General features: G+C 66.8%; 2 protein-coding genes across 2 annotated transcripts in view; one reads left to right on the plus strand and one right to left on the minus strand.

Annotated features, from left to right (window-relative positions):
- R3HDM2 (R3H domain containing 2) overlaps positions 1-14,928 on the minus strand; it is a 218,916-nt gene that overhangs the window by 170,959 nt on the left and 33,029 nt on the right. The window lies entirely within an intron of this gene.
- Positions 1-14,928, plus strand: part of GLI1 (GLI family zinc finger 1) — a 45,818-nt gene that overhangs the window by 21,389 nt on the left and 9,501 nt on the right. Inside the window, exons 5-10 of the mRNA XM_073318775.2 lie at positions 11,432-11,605; positions 12,092-12,190; positions 12,391-12,586; positions 13,087-13,243; positions 13,496-13,594; positions 13,943-14,083. Of these exons, the coding sequence (XP_073174876.2) occupies positions 11,432-11,605; positions 12,092-12,190; positions 12,391-12,586; positions 13,087-13,243; positions 13,496-13,594; positions 13,943-14,083 (866 nt within the window). The remainder of the gene's footprint in view (positions 1-11,431; positions 11,606-12,091; positions 12,191-12,390; positions 12,587-13,086; positions 13,244-13,495; positions 13,595-13,942; positions 14,084-14,928) is intronic.

Here is a 14,928-nt window from a genome sequence, read left to right on the forward strand (position 1 = left end):
ACAGCCCATGTGGAATGCATGTGGCCGCGCGTGTGTTGTATGTACAGCCCGTGTGGAATGCATGTGGCCGTGTGTGTGTTGTATGTACAGCCCGTGTGGAATGCATGTGGCCGCGTGTGTGTTGTATGTACAGCCCATGTGGAATGCATGTGGCCGCATGTGTGTTGTATGTACAGCCCATGTGGAATGCATGTGGCCGCGCGTGTGTTGTATGTACAGCCCGTGTGGAATGCATGTGGCCGCGTGTGTGTTGTACGTACAGCCCGTGTGGAATGCATGTGGCCGCGCGTGTGTTGTATGTACAGCCCGTGTGGAATGCATGTGGCCGTGTGTGTGTTGTACGTACAGCCCGTGTGGAATGCATGTGGCCGCGTGTGTGTTGTATGTACAGCCCGTGTGGAATGCATGTGGCCACGTGTGTGTTGTATGTACAGCCCGTGTGGAATGCATGTGGCTGCGTGTGTGTTGTATGTACAGCCCGTGTGGTGTGCATGCACTTGCTGGGTGGGTGGTATGTGCACGTCCTTGTGAGAGGTAGCCGAGGATGAGGATGGGGTGAAGCAGGGTCTTGCCCTGCCTGGCTCCCCCCGCCCACGCTGAGGGTGCCCCCCGTCCAGGTGGCTGGTCTGTGCCCCGCGTCCCGGTGCCGACCGGGGGGAACTGGGCAGGGTGGGGCCAGTTCAGATGGACAAAGCCACCAAAGCCAATGGACGAGGGGCTGAGCACCAGGCCTCAAAATTGCTCTCCACTGCCCAGCCCCACCCAGCGGCTCCAGCCCTTCTGTGGGCTGGAGCATCAGGGTGGGGGGGGGGACAGAGAAGCCCCCCAGTGCAGCGGCTCAGGGGGTCCTCTGGTGCCTGGCTTGGAGCGGATGGGTCCACAGGCCCGCGCCCATTGAAGGGGTCTGGGCAGGCTGCTGCTAATTCCCTCCAAAACTCTGCCAGTGGCCCGCAGTGCCACCCACAGCCCCTGCTGTGCCAGCCCTGGGCTCCCCCCCGCCCCCAGCTCTGCCGGTGCCCGCTCTCCGGCGGGCAGGCAATGCAGTGCAGTGCAGTGGAGCCCGGCCTGGCCATGCGATCTGCTGTCGGACGCCATGCCGGGCGAACGTGGCACGTTGTCCAGTGCAGCGCCGGGGCCGAGGCAGGCCACGCCATCCAGCCTCGTCGGCGGCACCCTACTCGAATGCCGTCCGGTACCGGGCCATGAAACGATTTGGGCGAATGGCTCCCTGCTGGCGCCCAGTAACTAGTGCCTGGGGGGAGCCGGCGCAGCTGACGGGGATCCAGTGGAGGGTTGAAGGCAGCAGCAGTGCCCTGAGCAGGGCCCTGGTGCATCGGTGACCTCCGGGCCCCGAGCTCCGGGGGGCACGCCCCCCCCCACTGCCCCGGAAGTGCCCGCGGACACACCCAGGCCTGGGTAGCTGCACCCCCACCCCCGGCAATGCCTCCAGCCCAGCTGGGACCTCGGAGGAATGTCCTATGCCTGTCACTCAGCATCGCCGCGGAAACTCCCCTATCTGCTTTCAAACCCTGCTATTTGGGGGCGGGACCCAGAGGAGGAGGGGAGGAGGAAGCAGAGGAGGGGTCTTGGGGGCGGGGGCTGGAGAAGGGGCTGGAAGGAAAGAAGTTCACCCCCTCCAGGGGGCAGCTGCCTCCCCCAGCCCTCCCTGCCCGAGGGGAGGGGAGGGGAAGAGCAGGCTTCCAACATGGGAGGGGCCGGTAGGGCCTGGGGCTGTGAAGAATGTGCTCGCATTGAACTAGACACTGGTGCACGTTAGAACAGGAGTTGCAACAATGACTGTTCCCAGCTTGTGCTGGGGGACGGGGGGCGCCGGCTGAGCCAGAGGAGGAGTCGTTAGCTAATTACTGGCTTAAAGTATTATACAGTGCAATGCCCGTATGTCACCAGTGCAATGGGCACCAACGCTGCTGCTGGTTTAATGGGGGCCGCTGGTACCAGCTGCTGGGTAATAATGTGCACACAACCCCAGCGCCAGTGAGAGACCCTGCAGTAACAAACCAGTGTCCACACAGCCCCAGTGCCAGTGAGAGACCCTACAATAACAAACCAGTGTCCACACAGCCCCAGCGCCAGTGAGAGACCCTGCAATAACAAACCAGTGTGTACACAGCCCCAGCGCCAGTGAGAGACCCTGCAATAACAAACCAGTGTGTACACAACCCCAGCGCCAGTGAGAGACCCTGCAATAACAAACCAGTGTCCACACAGCCCCAGCACCAGTGAGAGACCCTGCAATAACAAACCAGTGTGTACACAGCCCCAGTGCCAGTGAGAGACCCTGCAATAACAAACCAGTGTCCACACAGCCCCAGCGCCAGTGAGAGACCCTGCAATAACAAACCAGTGTGTACACAACCCCAGTGCCAGGGAGAGACCCTGCAATAACAAACCAGTGTGTACACAACCCCAGCGCCAGTGAGAGACCCTGCAATAACAAACCAGTGTCCACACAGCCCCAGCGCCAGTGAGAGACCCTGCAATAACAAACCAGTGTCCACACAGCCCCAGCGCCAGTGAGAGACCCTGCAATAACAAACCAGTGTGTACACAACCCCAGCGCCAGTGAGAGACCCTGCAATAACAAACCAGTGTGTACACAACCCCAGTGCCAGGGAGAGACCCTGCAATAACAAACCAGTGTGTACACAACCCCAGCGCCAGTGAGAGACCCTGCAATAACAAACCAGTGTCCACACAGCCCCAGCGCCAGTGAGAGACCCTGCAATAACAAACCAGTGTCCACACAGCCCCAGCGCCAGTGAGAGACCCTGCAATAACAAACCAGTGTGTACACAACCCCAGCGCCAGTGAGAGACCCTGCAATAACAAACCAGTGTCCACACAGCCCCAGCGCCAGTGAGAGACCCTGCAATAACAAACCAGTGTGTACACAGCCCCAGCGCCAGTGAGAGACCCTGCAATAACAAACCAGTGTCCACACAGCCCCAGCGCCAGTGAGAGACCCTGCAATAACAAACCAGTGTGTACACAGCCCCAGCGCCAGTGAGAGACCCTGCAATAACAAACCAGTGTCCACACAACCCCAGTGCCAGGGAGAGACCCTGCAATAACAAACCAGTGTGTACACAGCCCCAGCGCCAGTGAGAGACCCTGCAATAACAAACCAGTGTGTACACAGCCCCAGCACCAGTGAGAGACCCTGCAATAACAAACCAGTGTGTACACAGCCCCAGCGCCAGTGAGAGACCCTGCAATAATAGAAATTAAATTGTTGCAGGGAGTGGGAGGTTTGTTCTTTGTGGCTGCCCCAGCCAGCCCCACTCCCACGTTGGATCGCAGGGTGGGGTGGGTGTTGGGGAGGCCATTCGAAGCAGGGTCTCTGGACATGATCTCACCACGGTTCAAGGCAGTTCCCGGCGTCCCTGGGGCCTTCAGGCCAGGGAATCCGGGGGTCCCTCTGCAGCGCCGCGAATCAGCCATTGATTGTGGGAAATGCAGTGATGCGAGACCCGGCGATTCGGGGTGGTTCCTCCCCCCTGCCCCCTGCTCAGTGTGCCTCACCCTCTTGGTTGTGGTGGGAACCGTGGGGAGCAGCAGCAGCGGGAGGGTGAGGGTCCAGAGGAGGCCAAGGGGGTGCTGAGACCGCAGCAACCCGGGGCGCAACGGCCGCTCATGCGTGTGTGGCCAAGCTCCCTGTCACGCAGACGGACCCCATGCCTCAGCAGAGGGGTGCCCCATCGCCCTGCTGAGGCCATCAGGGGTTTGCATTGGGGGACCTGGGTTCTATTCCTGACTCTGCGCCTTTGGGTGCCCCCATGTGCCTCAGTTTCCCCACCTGTGTAGGGAAGGTAGTCCTGTTTTGGTGAGGCAGGGCCCGTTGTGCCCTGTGTGTCTCCAGGCCTCCAAGCCAGCTAGATCCCAGCAGAGCCCTCAGCCCCTGAGCTCCACTGGGAGCCTGGCACGGTAGGTGGCTGGCGCAGGGGGTGGCTCCGAGGCCTGGCGACAGAGAGCAGGCAGCTAGGAAATGTGACCCTCAGCCTGGCCTCAGGGCTCACCCCAGGCCCTGGGCAGCCTCCCCGCAGCTGCTTCCCCCTTCCCTCATCACAGCCCGCCGGCCTGGCAGGGCCACCTGGCAATCCAGCTTGGCCGTGCCCTGTTCCTGCTGCCCGTGCCAAGTCCCCCGTTCTGCCTGGCACATCGGGGGGCCCGTCCCGCACCCCCACTCGGGCCTTGGCCTGAAACGTGCCACGAGGCCGTGGTGCCCCCTCCTCCCTAGCTTTGGGTCCCCAGCGCCCCAGCCCTGACCCCCCACCACATCGGTGCCCTGGCCCCAGCTCCCTACGTGCGGATCCATGGGGCTCTGCAGCTGGAGGCGGTGGGGGGGGGTGAGCTGGGGGATGACTCAGGCCGATGGGATGCACTGAGCACGCAAGCCTTGACCTGGAGCCAGCGAGGGGGCAGCTGGGGGGGGAGTCACAGGGGGGCCCAGCCAGCACCACGGGGGGCACCCAGAGACATAACATCAGCATCTCCCCTCCAGCCCAGAACCCCCCCCCCCAAGGCACAGATGTGTGCGTGGGGCTGGAGAGGGAAGGTTGGCCCAATGGGTAGGGCCCTAGACCCTGGTCCTCCTCCTTGCTCTACCCTGTGCCTTGGGAGAGGCGCCGTGCCTCAGTGTCCCCATCTGTACGATGGGGTGTTGTCAGGTGCTCATGGTGATGAGGGCCACGTAGGCACCTCCGCAGGCCTGCACCAAGCAGTGATAAATGGGGATGGGTGAGGGGGAGCGTTCGGGGCTGGGGCGGGGGGACGAGCAGGGACAGCTGGGTGGGGGGCAGATGGTGCCCCATGGGAAGGGCTGGAAGCCTCGCTGGCGGGCATTGAACATTAGAGGAGGCTTGGGCGTCGGGCCCCATTGCAGGGCCTCTCGCCCTGAGTGTCTGGACCCAGGCAAGGCCACGGAGCCTCCCGCGCCACTTCAGGGCGACCTCTCTCCGGCCAGCCTCAGACACAAAGCCCTGTGCCCAGCCCGGGGCTCTGCCCTGCCCGGGGACGGGACGCGCCGCGGGCCAGGGTGCGGGGGAGCTTGTCTGGCCCGGGCAGTGCCGGGGGAGAGAGGAGATAATCCCAGGGGCCCTTCTGACTCTAAATGCTGTGAATGGGGATTGTGACGGGGGGAATCCAGGTTGGGGGTCAGGACTCCTGGGTTCTGCTCCAGGACGGGGGCAGGGTCGAGTGGGTTAAAGCAGGTGGCGTGGGACTGGAGGTCAGGACTCCTGGGTTCAAGTCTCGGCTCTCACAGAGGAGAGTTTAATAGTTTTGGGAGGGAGATATTAGGAATCAGGACTCCTAGGTTTTATCCCTGGCTCCAGGAGGGGAGTGGGGTCTAGTGGTCAGAGCAGGGGGCTGGGAGCCAGGACTCCTGGGTTCGCTCTCCTGCTGCCTGGCCATGGGCACCTCCTCGCTCATGCGGGCGTTTCTGGGGTTCTGTGCGATGCCGAGCGCAGCCGGGGGGGCACCGCCCAGCCAGAGCCCCGTCTGTACGGTGCCGGGCTGTGGTGACCCAGTACCTAATCGTGGATCCCGACAAGGGAAGGGGTGTCCCGGCACTGTTGGAAAACCACCCGGAGTGGCAGGAGCTGGGTCCACAGCGGGGGTCAGGGCTTGGGGGGAGGGGGTTCACAGCCCTGGGCCTTCAGCTGCCCAGTGGGATGGGACCCATGGTCACCAGCGGCGGGTCTTAGGGCCCCCCCCGTTTTTCTTTGTACCGGACAATAGGGCCGGGGCGCTGGTGTGGGCTGAATGGGGAAGCAGAGGGGGTGGGGCAGCAATCGACTCAATTACTAGACAAACTTTTGAGAGTGGCCTGCAAACTCCTGGCCTTCCTTGGGGGTGGGGGGGCGGGATGGGATTCCCCCAGGCTCCCAGCATCCCGGAGCCTCGTGTCCCCCCCCTCGCTGGGCAGCTGGTGGGGAGGGGAGGGGTGTGCCCCTTTCTCTGCCCCAGCCCCACCCCCACCTCTCCCTCAGGGAAATGTTACTATTCCTCCCTCCTGCTTTCCCACCCCCCCTTCTCATTTTGTGCCCCCCCAGGCCTTACCATGTGCCCCATCTCTGTGCGTACCACCCCCCTGGTCCCTGCCCCCACCCTCCTGCTTTTGCCCCCCAAAAACCTTTTCATGCCCCCGAGCAGCCTCCTCTTCTTCCACTCCCCCCCCCCAGTTTCACACCCCTGCACTCCCCCCGCCCCATTCTTCCCCGGTGACACGCGGACAAAGCCCCCAGACGAGCGCTCAAAGGGGGAACTGAGGCGTGAGAATCCGCCCCCCCTCCCCATTGCAAACCAAACCCTTCTTCTTGCCAGTGGGCCGTGGGGCCCCGGCCCCCTCCCTTTTGGGGGTGAGCCCCCCCCCCGCTCTCCAGGGAGAGGCTGGAAGGAGCTGAGGGCGCCGACACCAAATGCCACACACAGAGAGCCCCCCCCCAACTCCACCGCCCCCACACTCCAGCTTGTTCTCATTTCGTGGCCTGTCGCGGCCCGGCTCAGTCCTGTCTCCCGCTCCACTCCCAGACAGGGCCCCGCGCCCGGGTGGGCCAGCCACGGGGAAGGGACTGCCAAGTGCTGGGGCATGGGGTGCTCGCCCCGCCGGGGAGGAGAGACCCCCACCGTGCCCCAGTTTCCCCCCTTTGGAAACGGGCATGAATGGTCCCGATCTGTGCATGTGTGTATGTGTGCCTGAGCCTGTGAGCACACGTGTGCAGGTGAGAACGTGCATGTGTGTGTATGTTTACACGTGTGCACATGCGTGTGCCGACACATGTCCCTGCCTGTGCGTCTTCAGCCATTAATAGCTAAGAAGCAGCCACTGGGTCAGACACTGAACTAGGACTTGGGAGACCAGGAATCTCGTCCCAGCTCTGCCTCAGTTTCCCCTCCCACCCCGGTTTAAATGAGCCTGGAAGCTCTGTGGGCCAGGCACCTTCCCCATACAGCCCTGCCAGCGGTGCCTGGGGGCAGCGGGTGGGGAGGGGGGTTGGGGGGGCCTGTCGTTTGATTGTTTTTAATTGTCAAAGCCACACGTCAGACGCCCTGCTTGCACCTTGGGCGGGAGCAGGGGGGGGTCGGGGGTTGCCCCTGGGGTTGTAAAGTCAGCGGGTCCCCATGGCCGGCGGGGACTGGCCGGGGGGCTCCCCACAATGCTAGTGAAGGGAGCTTAGTAGCTTTCTAGGCCCCCCGAACCTGCTGGTGTCTTGCCTGCACCCCAGACAGGGGCTGAGGGACTGAGCTTTTTGGCCTCAAGGACGTTAGTTCTGATCTGGCCCCAGGGTGAGGGCTTGGCGAGCTCGGGGAGGTGGGGAACGAGACACTGGGGGGGGGTCTGCCCAGCAGGCATAGTGGGGGCTGCTCTGCCTGGGGTGGGGGCCTGGAAGCCAAGGTGGGGGGTGCTCTCCCAGGAGCGCCAAGCGGGCACTCTGTCCTGGGGGGGCATACAGCGGGGGGCACTCTGTGTTGGGGGTGGCTCCCAGTGGGCACTGAGCCTGTCTGGTTGGCCTCTTTTGCTCGTTTTATTTTGCAATGACCCAGACGGTCCCATTCCCCCCCACCCCCTCGGTGTGTCTGATGCTGACAAATGGGGGTGTGGGGAAGAGATCGGGGGGGGGTGTGAAAAAACCCTCCCCCCCATCAAACAGACTCGGTTATTGTGCAGCAGAGAAGTTGCTCTTTCCCGTCACCAGCTGGCTGCCAGCTGCGAAATCCCCTTCCCATCCCCCCGCCTGCTTCCCCCCATTCCCCCCCATCCTCCCCACCTCGCACACACCCAGATCCCTCTGCCCCTGCCAGGAGGGCGGCCCCCTACATTTCTTGGATGCACTTGAAACGCTCGGCCTGGGACACTGCAAACGGCCAGGCCAGCGGAGAATAAACAGGGAGATCATTTGCCCCACACCCGCACTGGAGGAGAAAGGGTCTGGGGGATGGGGGGGCCGCACAGTGGGACTGCGGCCGGGGGTGGAGGGTGGCGAATTTACCCAGCTTGGCTCGTGGCCCGGACCAGCCCAGCGGGAGTCGGCAGCACCAAGAACCGGCTCGTCTGGAGGGGGGAAGACCCGGGGGGGGGTCAGATCCAGGCGGGTTTGGGGAGTGAGGACCCGCTCTCGTGTTTCTGCTCCTGGGCAGTGGGTCAGCTCAGCTGCTGGCATTGAGCCAGGCAGGGTCAGGCCCTAGCCCCCCCCCTCCCAACCTGTGCTCGGCCAGCTCATGGTGGCCGGGGGTCGCAGAAACCTCCAGGCCTGTTGGGGGCAGCGGGGCCCTGCTGGGCAGACGTGCTCACCCTGCGGACAGAGACGGGTGCCAGAGGGTCCGTCGTGGGGGCACCTCTGCCCTCGGGCTTGGGGATTCCATTGTAGGCCAAGCCGTGTGTCCTAACCCCTGCACAGCTAACACCGGATGGGAGATTCCCTTCTAGGGTGTGAGGTTCAATCCGGTGCATGACGCAGGCTCGGGGGGAACATGGAGGCCAGGCTGGGGAGGTCTCGCTGTGGCGGGGTGGAGGGGAGACACCTGCCTGCCCGCCACCCTGGAACAGCTGCCCAGGACACGTCCCACGGGCAGATTCGCCCGTCAGCAGAAATGGCTGGTAACTGACCCGTGCCGGGGGGGTACCAGGGCCAGAGCACACACCTCGCTATGCCACCGCCTGGCCCGGCCCCAAAGCAAACCCCGCTCTGCGCGATGTCAAAACAACCCCCCCCCACTCCGCCCCACAGCCCGAGCAGGCCTGGGAGCGGGCTGGCCAGGAGCTCGGCCATTATCGGCTTCCAAGTCATAACAAACGCCCAGAACACCCACCTCGAGGGACGGCCCCGGGCTGGCTGGGAAAGCAGGAACGCGGGGCCAGGCGCGGGACCCGGAGCCTGCAGCCCCCGGCGCAGCCTGGCTCGTTGCGCTGCACCCCTGCAGACATCTCCCTCGCCCGGCTGGGGCCTGGGGCAAGGGCCGGCCCTGTGTTGGGGGGCGCCCTGGGCCAGTGCCCCTGGTTTTATCTCACTCCTCACGCTTCCCTTTCCCAGGCTGGGGCAGAGAGGGGGGCAAGTTCTTACAGACGTCCTGTAAAGCCCGCGGGGGCGAGGAGCCAGGGTTGGGGGGCGGGCAGGGCAGCCGGCACAGGTTCCTGCCAGCGGCTCGGCACTGTCAGCCTGCTGGGTCCTGGGGAAAGTGGCCACAGTGCAGCTTTGCCTCCTCGGGCATCGTGGGCCTGGCACCGTGGGGAGCCCACCTGGGCCACGCCAGGCCTGGCGCCGTGGGGAGCCCATCTGGGCCACGCCAGGCCCGGCGCCGTGGGGAGCCCATCTGGGCCACGCCAGGCCCGGCGCCGTGGGGAGCCCACCTGGGCCACGCCAGGCCCGGCGCCGTGGGGAGCCCATCTGGGCCACGCCAGGCCCGGCGCCGTGGGGAGCCCACCTGGGCCACGCCAGGCCCGGCGCCGTGGGGAGCCCATCTGGGCCACGCCAGGCCCGGCGCCGTGGGGAGCCCATCTGGGCCACGCCAGGCCCGGCGCCGTGGGGAGCCCATCTGGGCCACGCCAGGCCCGGCGCCGTGGGGAGCCCATCTGGGCCACGCCAGGCCCGGCGCCGTGGGGAGCCCACCTGGGCCACGCCAGGCCCGGCGCCGTGGGGAGCCCATCTGGGCCGCGCCCGGCGCCATGGGGAGCCCATCTGGGCCACGCCAGGCCCGGCGCCGTGGGGAGCCCATCTGGGCCACGCCAGGTCTGGCGCCGTGGGGAGCCCATCTGGGCCATGCCAGGCCCGGCACCATGGCCACGCACCGGGGGAGCTGATTCGGACTGTGCCGGGCTGTACATGGGCCGATGGAGGGTTAGCAGAGGTGGGAGATGGGGAGGGGGGGCGGGAGACTGTGGGTATGGCCGCCGAGCTGGCCTCCACCTTGGGGCGCTCCCCCGTCCCTGCAAGCCCCCCCCTCCCCCCCCGGTTTCCATGCACCCGAGCAGAGCAGGGGGCACGTGAATCAGACTCAGAAACCTTCAGCACAAGGCTGACATGCCCCGTGAGTGGGTGGGCACCTTTGTCAGTGCGTGTCCCTGTCCGTGCCTCTGGTCACGGGCATTTACTTGTCCAACGGCTCCATGGGCAGGCATGTGTCTCTGCATTTGCACACGTGTGTCCGTGTGTGCGTGTCCCTGCTTGTGTGTACGTGTGTCTAGGGGTTACTCTGGGCATGTGTGTGGGTTTGTGCGTCCGTGGGTGTTTGTGCGTGTGTGTCTTGGCTTGGCCTGTGCTGATTGCAGGACACTCTGCGGGGGCAGCGGGCAGGAGGGGAGCTCAGCCCGGCAGAGGGGCCGGGTGTGGGGCTGCGCGGGGCTCTGGCATTGCTGGAAGGGGCGCGGGGGCTGCCATGACACTGGCATTGTGACAGAGGGATGGGCCCTGTAAGAGACTGGTGGGGCCGGAGGGGGTGACGTTTCCCACACCTCCTCCTGCCCGAGCCCTGAGTCTGGGGGCACGGCTGGGATGGGGCACCTGGCTGAGCCATGGGGTGACTGAGCCAGGGAGGGGGGACTGGGATGTGTCCCCCCAAAACCCTTCCCCATCCCCCCCATGGTGCCTGCCTCAGCCGGCGTGCCCAGCCCCCGTGGCCCCACTGACCAGGCCTGTGAGTCTGGGGTGGCGGGGGCTCTGGGGTTGGCCCGGCTCGCAGCCTGGCCCCATCCAGGACCAGTGGGCAGGCCTGGCACAGAGCCAGAAGGGGGTCCTGCCCTCAGGGGAAACCCCGGCCCTGGAGTATCTGGGAACAGCCGAGGGGCTGGGGCACTTGCCTCTGGGCAGATGGAGGGAGGAGAGAGCCAGGGGCTTAACCCCGGGGGGAGATCCCAGTCCCCGCCCTCCCCAGCCAAGTCACCTTGTTGGAGATGGGGCGGGGAGGAGAGGACGGTCCCCGCCACCTGGTCCTGGTCCTGCCGGGCTCTGGTCGTCCAGGGAGGAACTGCTGGGTCGAAGGGTCCCCCACCCCCACGTCGGCGCCTGGTCCTGGGGCTGGGCTGGTCCCCCCAAAGAGCCTGTGATGGAGGGGGGTACCGGGTTGGGGTGCAGACGAGGGGTGAGGAGAGGCCCCTCCCACTCTGGGTGAGGGGGCACAGGCAGGTGGGCACCAGCAAGCATCAGCTGGGGGCGGGCTGGGCACCCCTCTGCTGGGGCCAGAGGCCATGGGGATGGGCAGCCCAGTGTCCAGAAAGGGCCTGGGCTTTGTAGCCAGGGCTCCCTCTGCTGGAGACGTGGGGCGTTGCGGGTACAGCGTGTGGCTGCCCCCGGGCCTGGGATTCGGAGCAGGGGCTGGCCCTGGTCCTGGGGGCTGGGCAGGGGTGGGCCGCACGGGGCATCCCAGGGACCCTGGCTAGCTGTCAGGGTACCACGCCCGCCCTCCTCTCCCCCAGGCCTGGCCCCGCGGGGGGTCGGAGGCTCCCCCCGTCTGCCCGGAGCGGATGTGCCCCTGAGCGTGCCCGGGGCCCGACGGACCATGTTCAACGCCAGGAACCCTCCCGGGAGTGGCTACATGGAGCATTGTTACCTGCACCCCCTGCACACGCCCGGCCCCGGCCTGGCAGATGGTGAGTCCCGGCCGCACGGCCCTTGCAGCCCGGAGCATCGGCACAGGGGTCTGCGGGGACCGCCCGCGGCCCTCGCCCCCTCTGCACCCCTCTACCGGTCCCACCCTCTGTCCATCCGTCCCCCGCCCCCTTCCACCCGTCCCACCCTCCGTCCATCCATCCCCTGCCCCCTCTGTGCCCCTTTACCGGTCCCACCCTCTGTCCATCCGTCCCCCGCCCCACCCCCTTTCCACCTGTCCCGCCCTCCCTCCATCCGTCCCCCAACCCCTCTGCGCCTCTTTTGGGGTCCCGCCTTCTGTCCATCTGTCCCCTGCCTCCTCTGTGCCCGACCTCCATCTGTCCATCCCCTGCCCCGCACCCCTTCCACCCGTCCCACCCTCCGTCCATCCATCCCCCGCCCTGCCCCCGGCACCAAGCCCTGGGAGGTGGGGGCAGGGGCTGCCCAGGACTAACGACCCCCCCCTTCTCTCCCCCGCTTCTTTCCAGGGCTGAGCGACTTCCCCATGTGCCACCAGGCCAACCTGATGGGCAGTCACCATGGGTACGGGCTGGCACCGGGCAGCGAGCATGCTGGGAATGCCGATGGTAGGTCGGTGCCCGGAGGGATCCGGCTGGCCGTAGGCGGGTGGGCGACGGGGAGGGGTTGCCAGCAGATGCCCCAGCCCCCTCTGTGCTCATGCCAGCGGCGCCCCCTGTGGGCGACAGGCGACGGGGCCGGACGGGGCGTCGGGGCCCAGCGGGCACACACCCACTCAGCCCCGGTTCTCCGTCTCTGCCCGGCCCAGGGTCCCGGTTCTCCACACCCCGCGGCGCGGCCAAGCTGACCAAGAAGCGGGCGCTGTCCATCTCGCCGCTGTCCGACGCCAGCATCGACCTGCAGACCGTCATCCGCACCTCGCCCAACTCCCTGGTGGCCTTCATCAACTCGCGCTGCGCTTCGGCCAGCGGCTCCTACGGGCACCTCTCCGTTGGCGCCATCAGGTGGGCGCCGGGCGGGCGGGACCCAGAGCTGGCCTGGCCTGAGCCGAGAGGTGGAAAAGGCACTTCGTCAGCTCATCCAGTCCAACTCCCAGAGGCTGAAGCATCCTGGTTCTCTCCCTGGCTCTGGGACGGAGAGTGGGGGCTAGTGGTTAGAGCGGGGGGGGTGCTGGGAGCCAGGACTCCTGGGTTCCATCCCCGGCTCTATCACTGACCCATCGTGTGACCTTTGCCAAGTCCCTTTGCTGCTCTGTGCCTCAGTTTCCCTGTGTGTCAGACAGGTGCAGCGATCCTGATTGACATCATGGAGGGGCAAGGGGGGGGGCAGGTTAGTGACTGAGTCTCTGCCAAGTGCAGGGCAGGGGGCCGGGGCAGGCCGAGCCCCTCTGCCTCGATGTACACATGGCAGGAGGCCCGAGGCCAGGTGCGATGGGCCCAACCCCACAGGCTGGGGGGGGGACACCTCCGGGGGGGCTCACACTCACGCTCCTTCTGACTTTCAGCCCTTCCCTTGGCTTCCAAAGCCCCATGGCTCACCCGAAGGGGCAAGGGGCAGCGTTCGGCCCCCCCATGCCACCCTGTGGCTCCCATGAACACCTCCCCGGCCGGCCGGGGTTCCTGCACCATCCCCCGCCCCGCGGGACACCGAAGCATTGTCAGGTAAGGGGCCCCCGCCTGGGAGGAGCACCAGGCCCCCTCCCCGCCCGCCAGCTCCAGCGAAGAGGGTTGGGGGGAGCTGCCAGGCTAGAGCCCTGGCAGCCCCTCCTGGCAGGAGCGGCAGTACCAAGCCCTGGGGGGTGGGGAAAGCTGCAGCACTGCCCGGTGGCGGGGCAGGGCTGCATTGCCCCCCCAAAGCCCCCCCCACACACACTGCCCGAGCTCATCACATTTCTCTCCCCTTCCCAACCGCAGATGAAGTCGGAGCCCAGCCTGGGTGACGCCCTGGGCACCAAGGGCCTGGAGGAGAGATCGGAGGGCGACGACTCCAGCCCAGCCTCCACGGGGACCCAGGTAACGGGCAGGGTCCGACTGCCCCCCGCCCCGCAGCCAGGCCCGGAGTCCGGTCCCCCAGAGTTGGCCGTGGCAGCCGCCCCCAGGCTCATTGCTCACGTCACCCGCGGGCACCCGGGGCTGCCGCCAGGACCCTGCCCCAAGCTCCCACTGCCCCGCTGGGCCCAGATGCCCCAACCCAGCCACGTCGCCCGTCACCCACAGGGGGCTCTGCTGCTATGGGCACGGTCGGGGGGCTGCCCGCCAGCGACCCCCCTCCCCAAGGCCCAGCCTCGCGGCACATGGGGGTTCGGCTGGCGGGTGCGCGGGCTCCGGGGTGCTGACCCAGCGGTGCCCTCCCTGCCCTAGGACCCGCTGCTGCGGATGCTGGAGCCCCGGGAGGAGTTGGAGAAGGAGGATGGGAAGCAGGAGGCGGAGGCCGTGTACGAGACGAACTGCCGCTGGGAGGGGTGCAGCAAAGAGTTCGACACCCAGGAGCAGCTGGTGCACGTGAGTCGTCCTCGGGGGGGGGCTTCCCAGCCCGTGACGGGATCAACCCCAACCCACAGCCCCTGCCGGCCCGGCCCTGGGCGCCCCCCACCTCACGGCTCCCCCGGTGCCCCTCACTCCCGGCCCACAGCCCCCAGCTAGCTCCACCCTGGGCTCCCCCCTTTCCCAGCTCCGCCGGTGCCCCTCATTCCCCACCCACAGACCCTGCCGGCCCAGCCTGGGGCTCCCCCCACCCCACAGCTCCCCCGGTGCCCCTCACTCCAGCCCACAGCTACCTCCACCCTGGGCTCCCCCCTTTCCCAGCTCCGCCGGTGCCCCTCATTCCCCACCCACAGACCCTGCCGGCCCAGCCTGGGGCTCCCCGCACCCCACAGCTCCCCCGGTGCCCCTCACTCCCGACCCCCAGCTACCTCCACCCTGGGCTCCCCCCTTTCCCAGCTCTGCCAGTCCCCCTCATTCCCCACCCACAGACCCTGCCGGCCCAGCCTGGGGCTCCCCCCACCCCACAGCTCCCCCGGTGCCCCTCACTCCAGCCCACAGCTACCTCCACCCTGGGCTCCCCCCTTTCCCAGCTCCGCCAGTGCCCCTCATTCCCCACCCACAGCCCCTGCCAGCCCAGCCCTGGGATCCCCCCACCCCACAGCTCCCCCGGTGCCCCTCACTCCCGACCCCCAGCTACCTCCACCCTGGGCTCCCCCCTTTCCCAGCTCCACCAGTGCCCCTCATTCCCCACCCACAGACCCTGCCGGCCCAGCCCTGGGCTCCCCACACCCCACAGCTCCCCGGGTGCCCCTCACTCCCGGCCCACAGCCCCCAGCTAGCTCCACCCTGGGCTCCCCCCTTTC

This window comes from Lepidochelys kempii, chromosome 20 (assembly GCF_965140285.1).
Source record: "Lepidochelys kempii isolate rLepKem1 chromosome 20, rLepKem1.hap1, whole genome shotgun sequence".
NCBI lineage: Eukaryota > Metazoa > Chordata > Testudines > Cheloniidae > Lepidochelys > Lepidochelys kempii.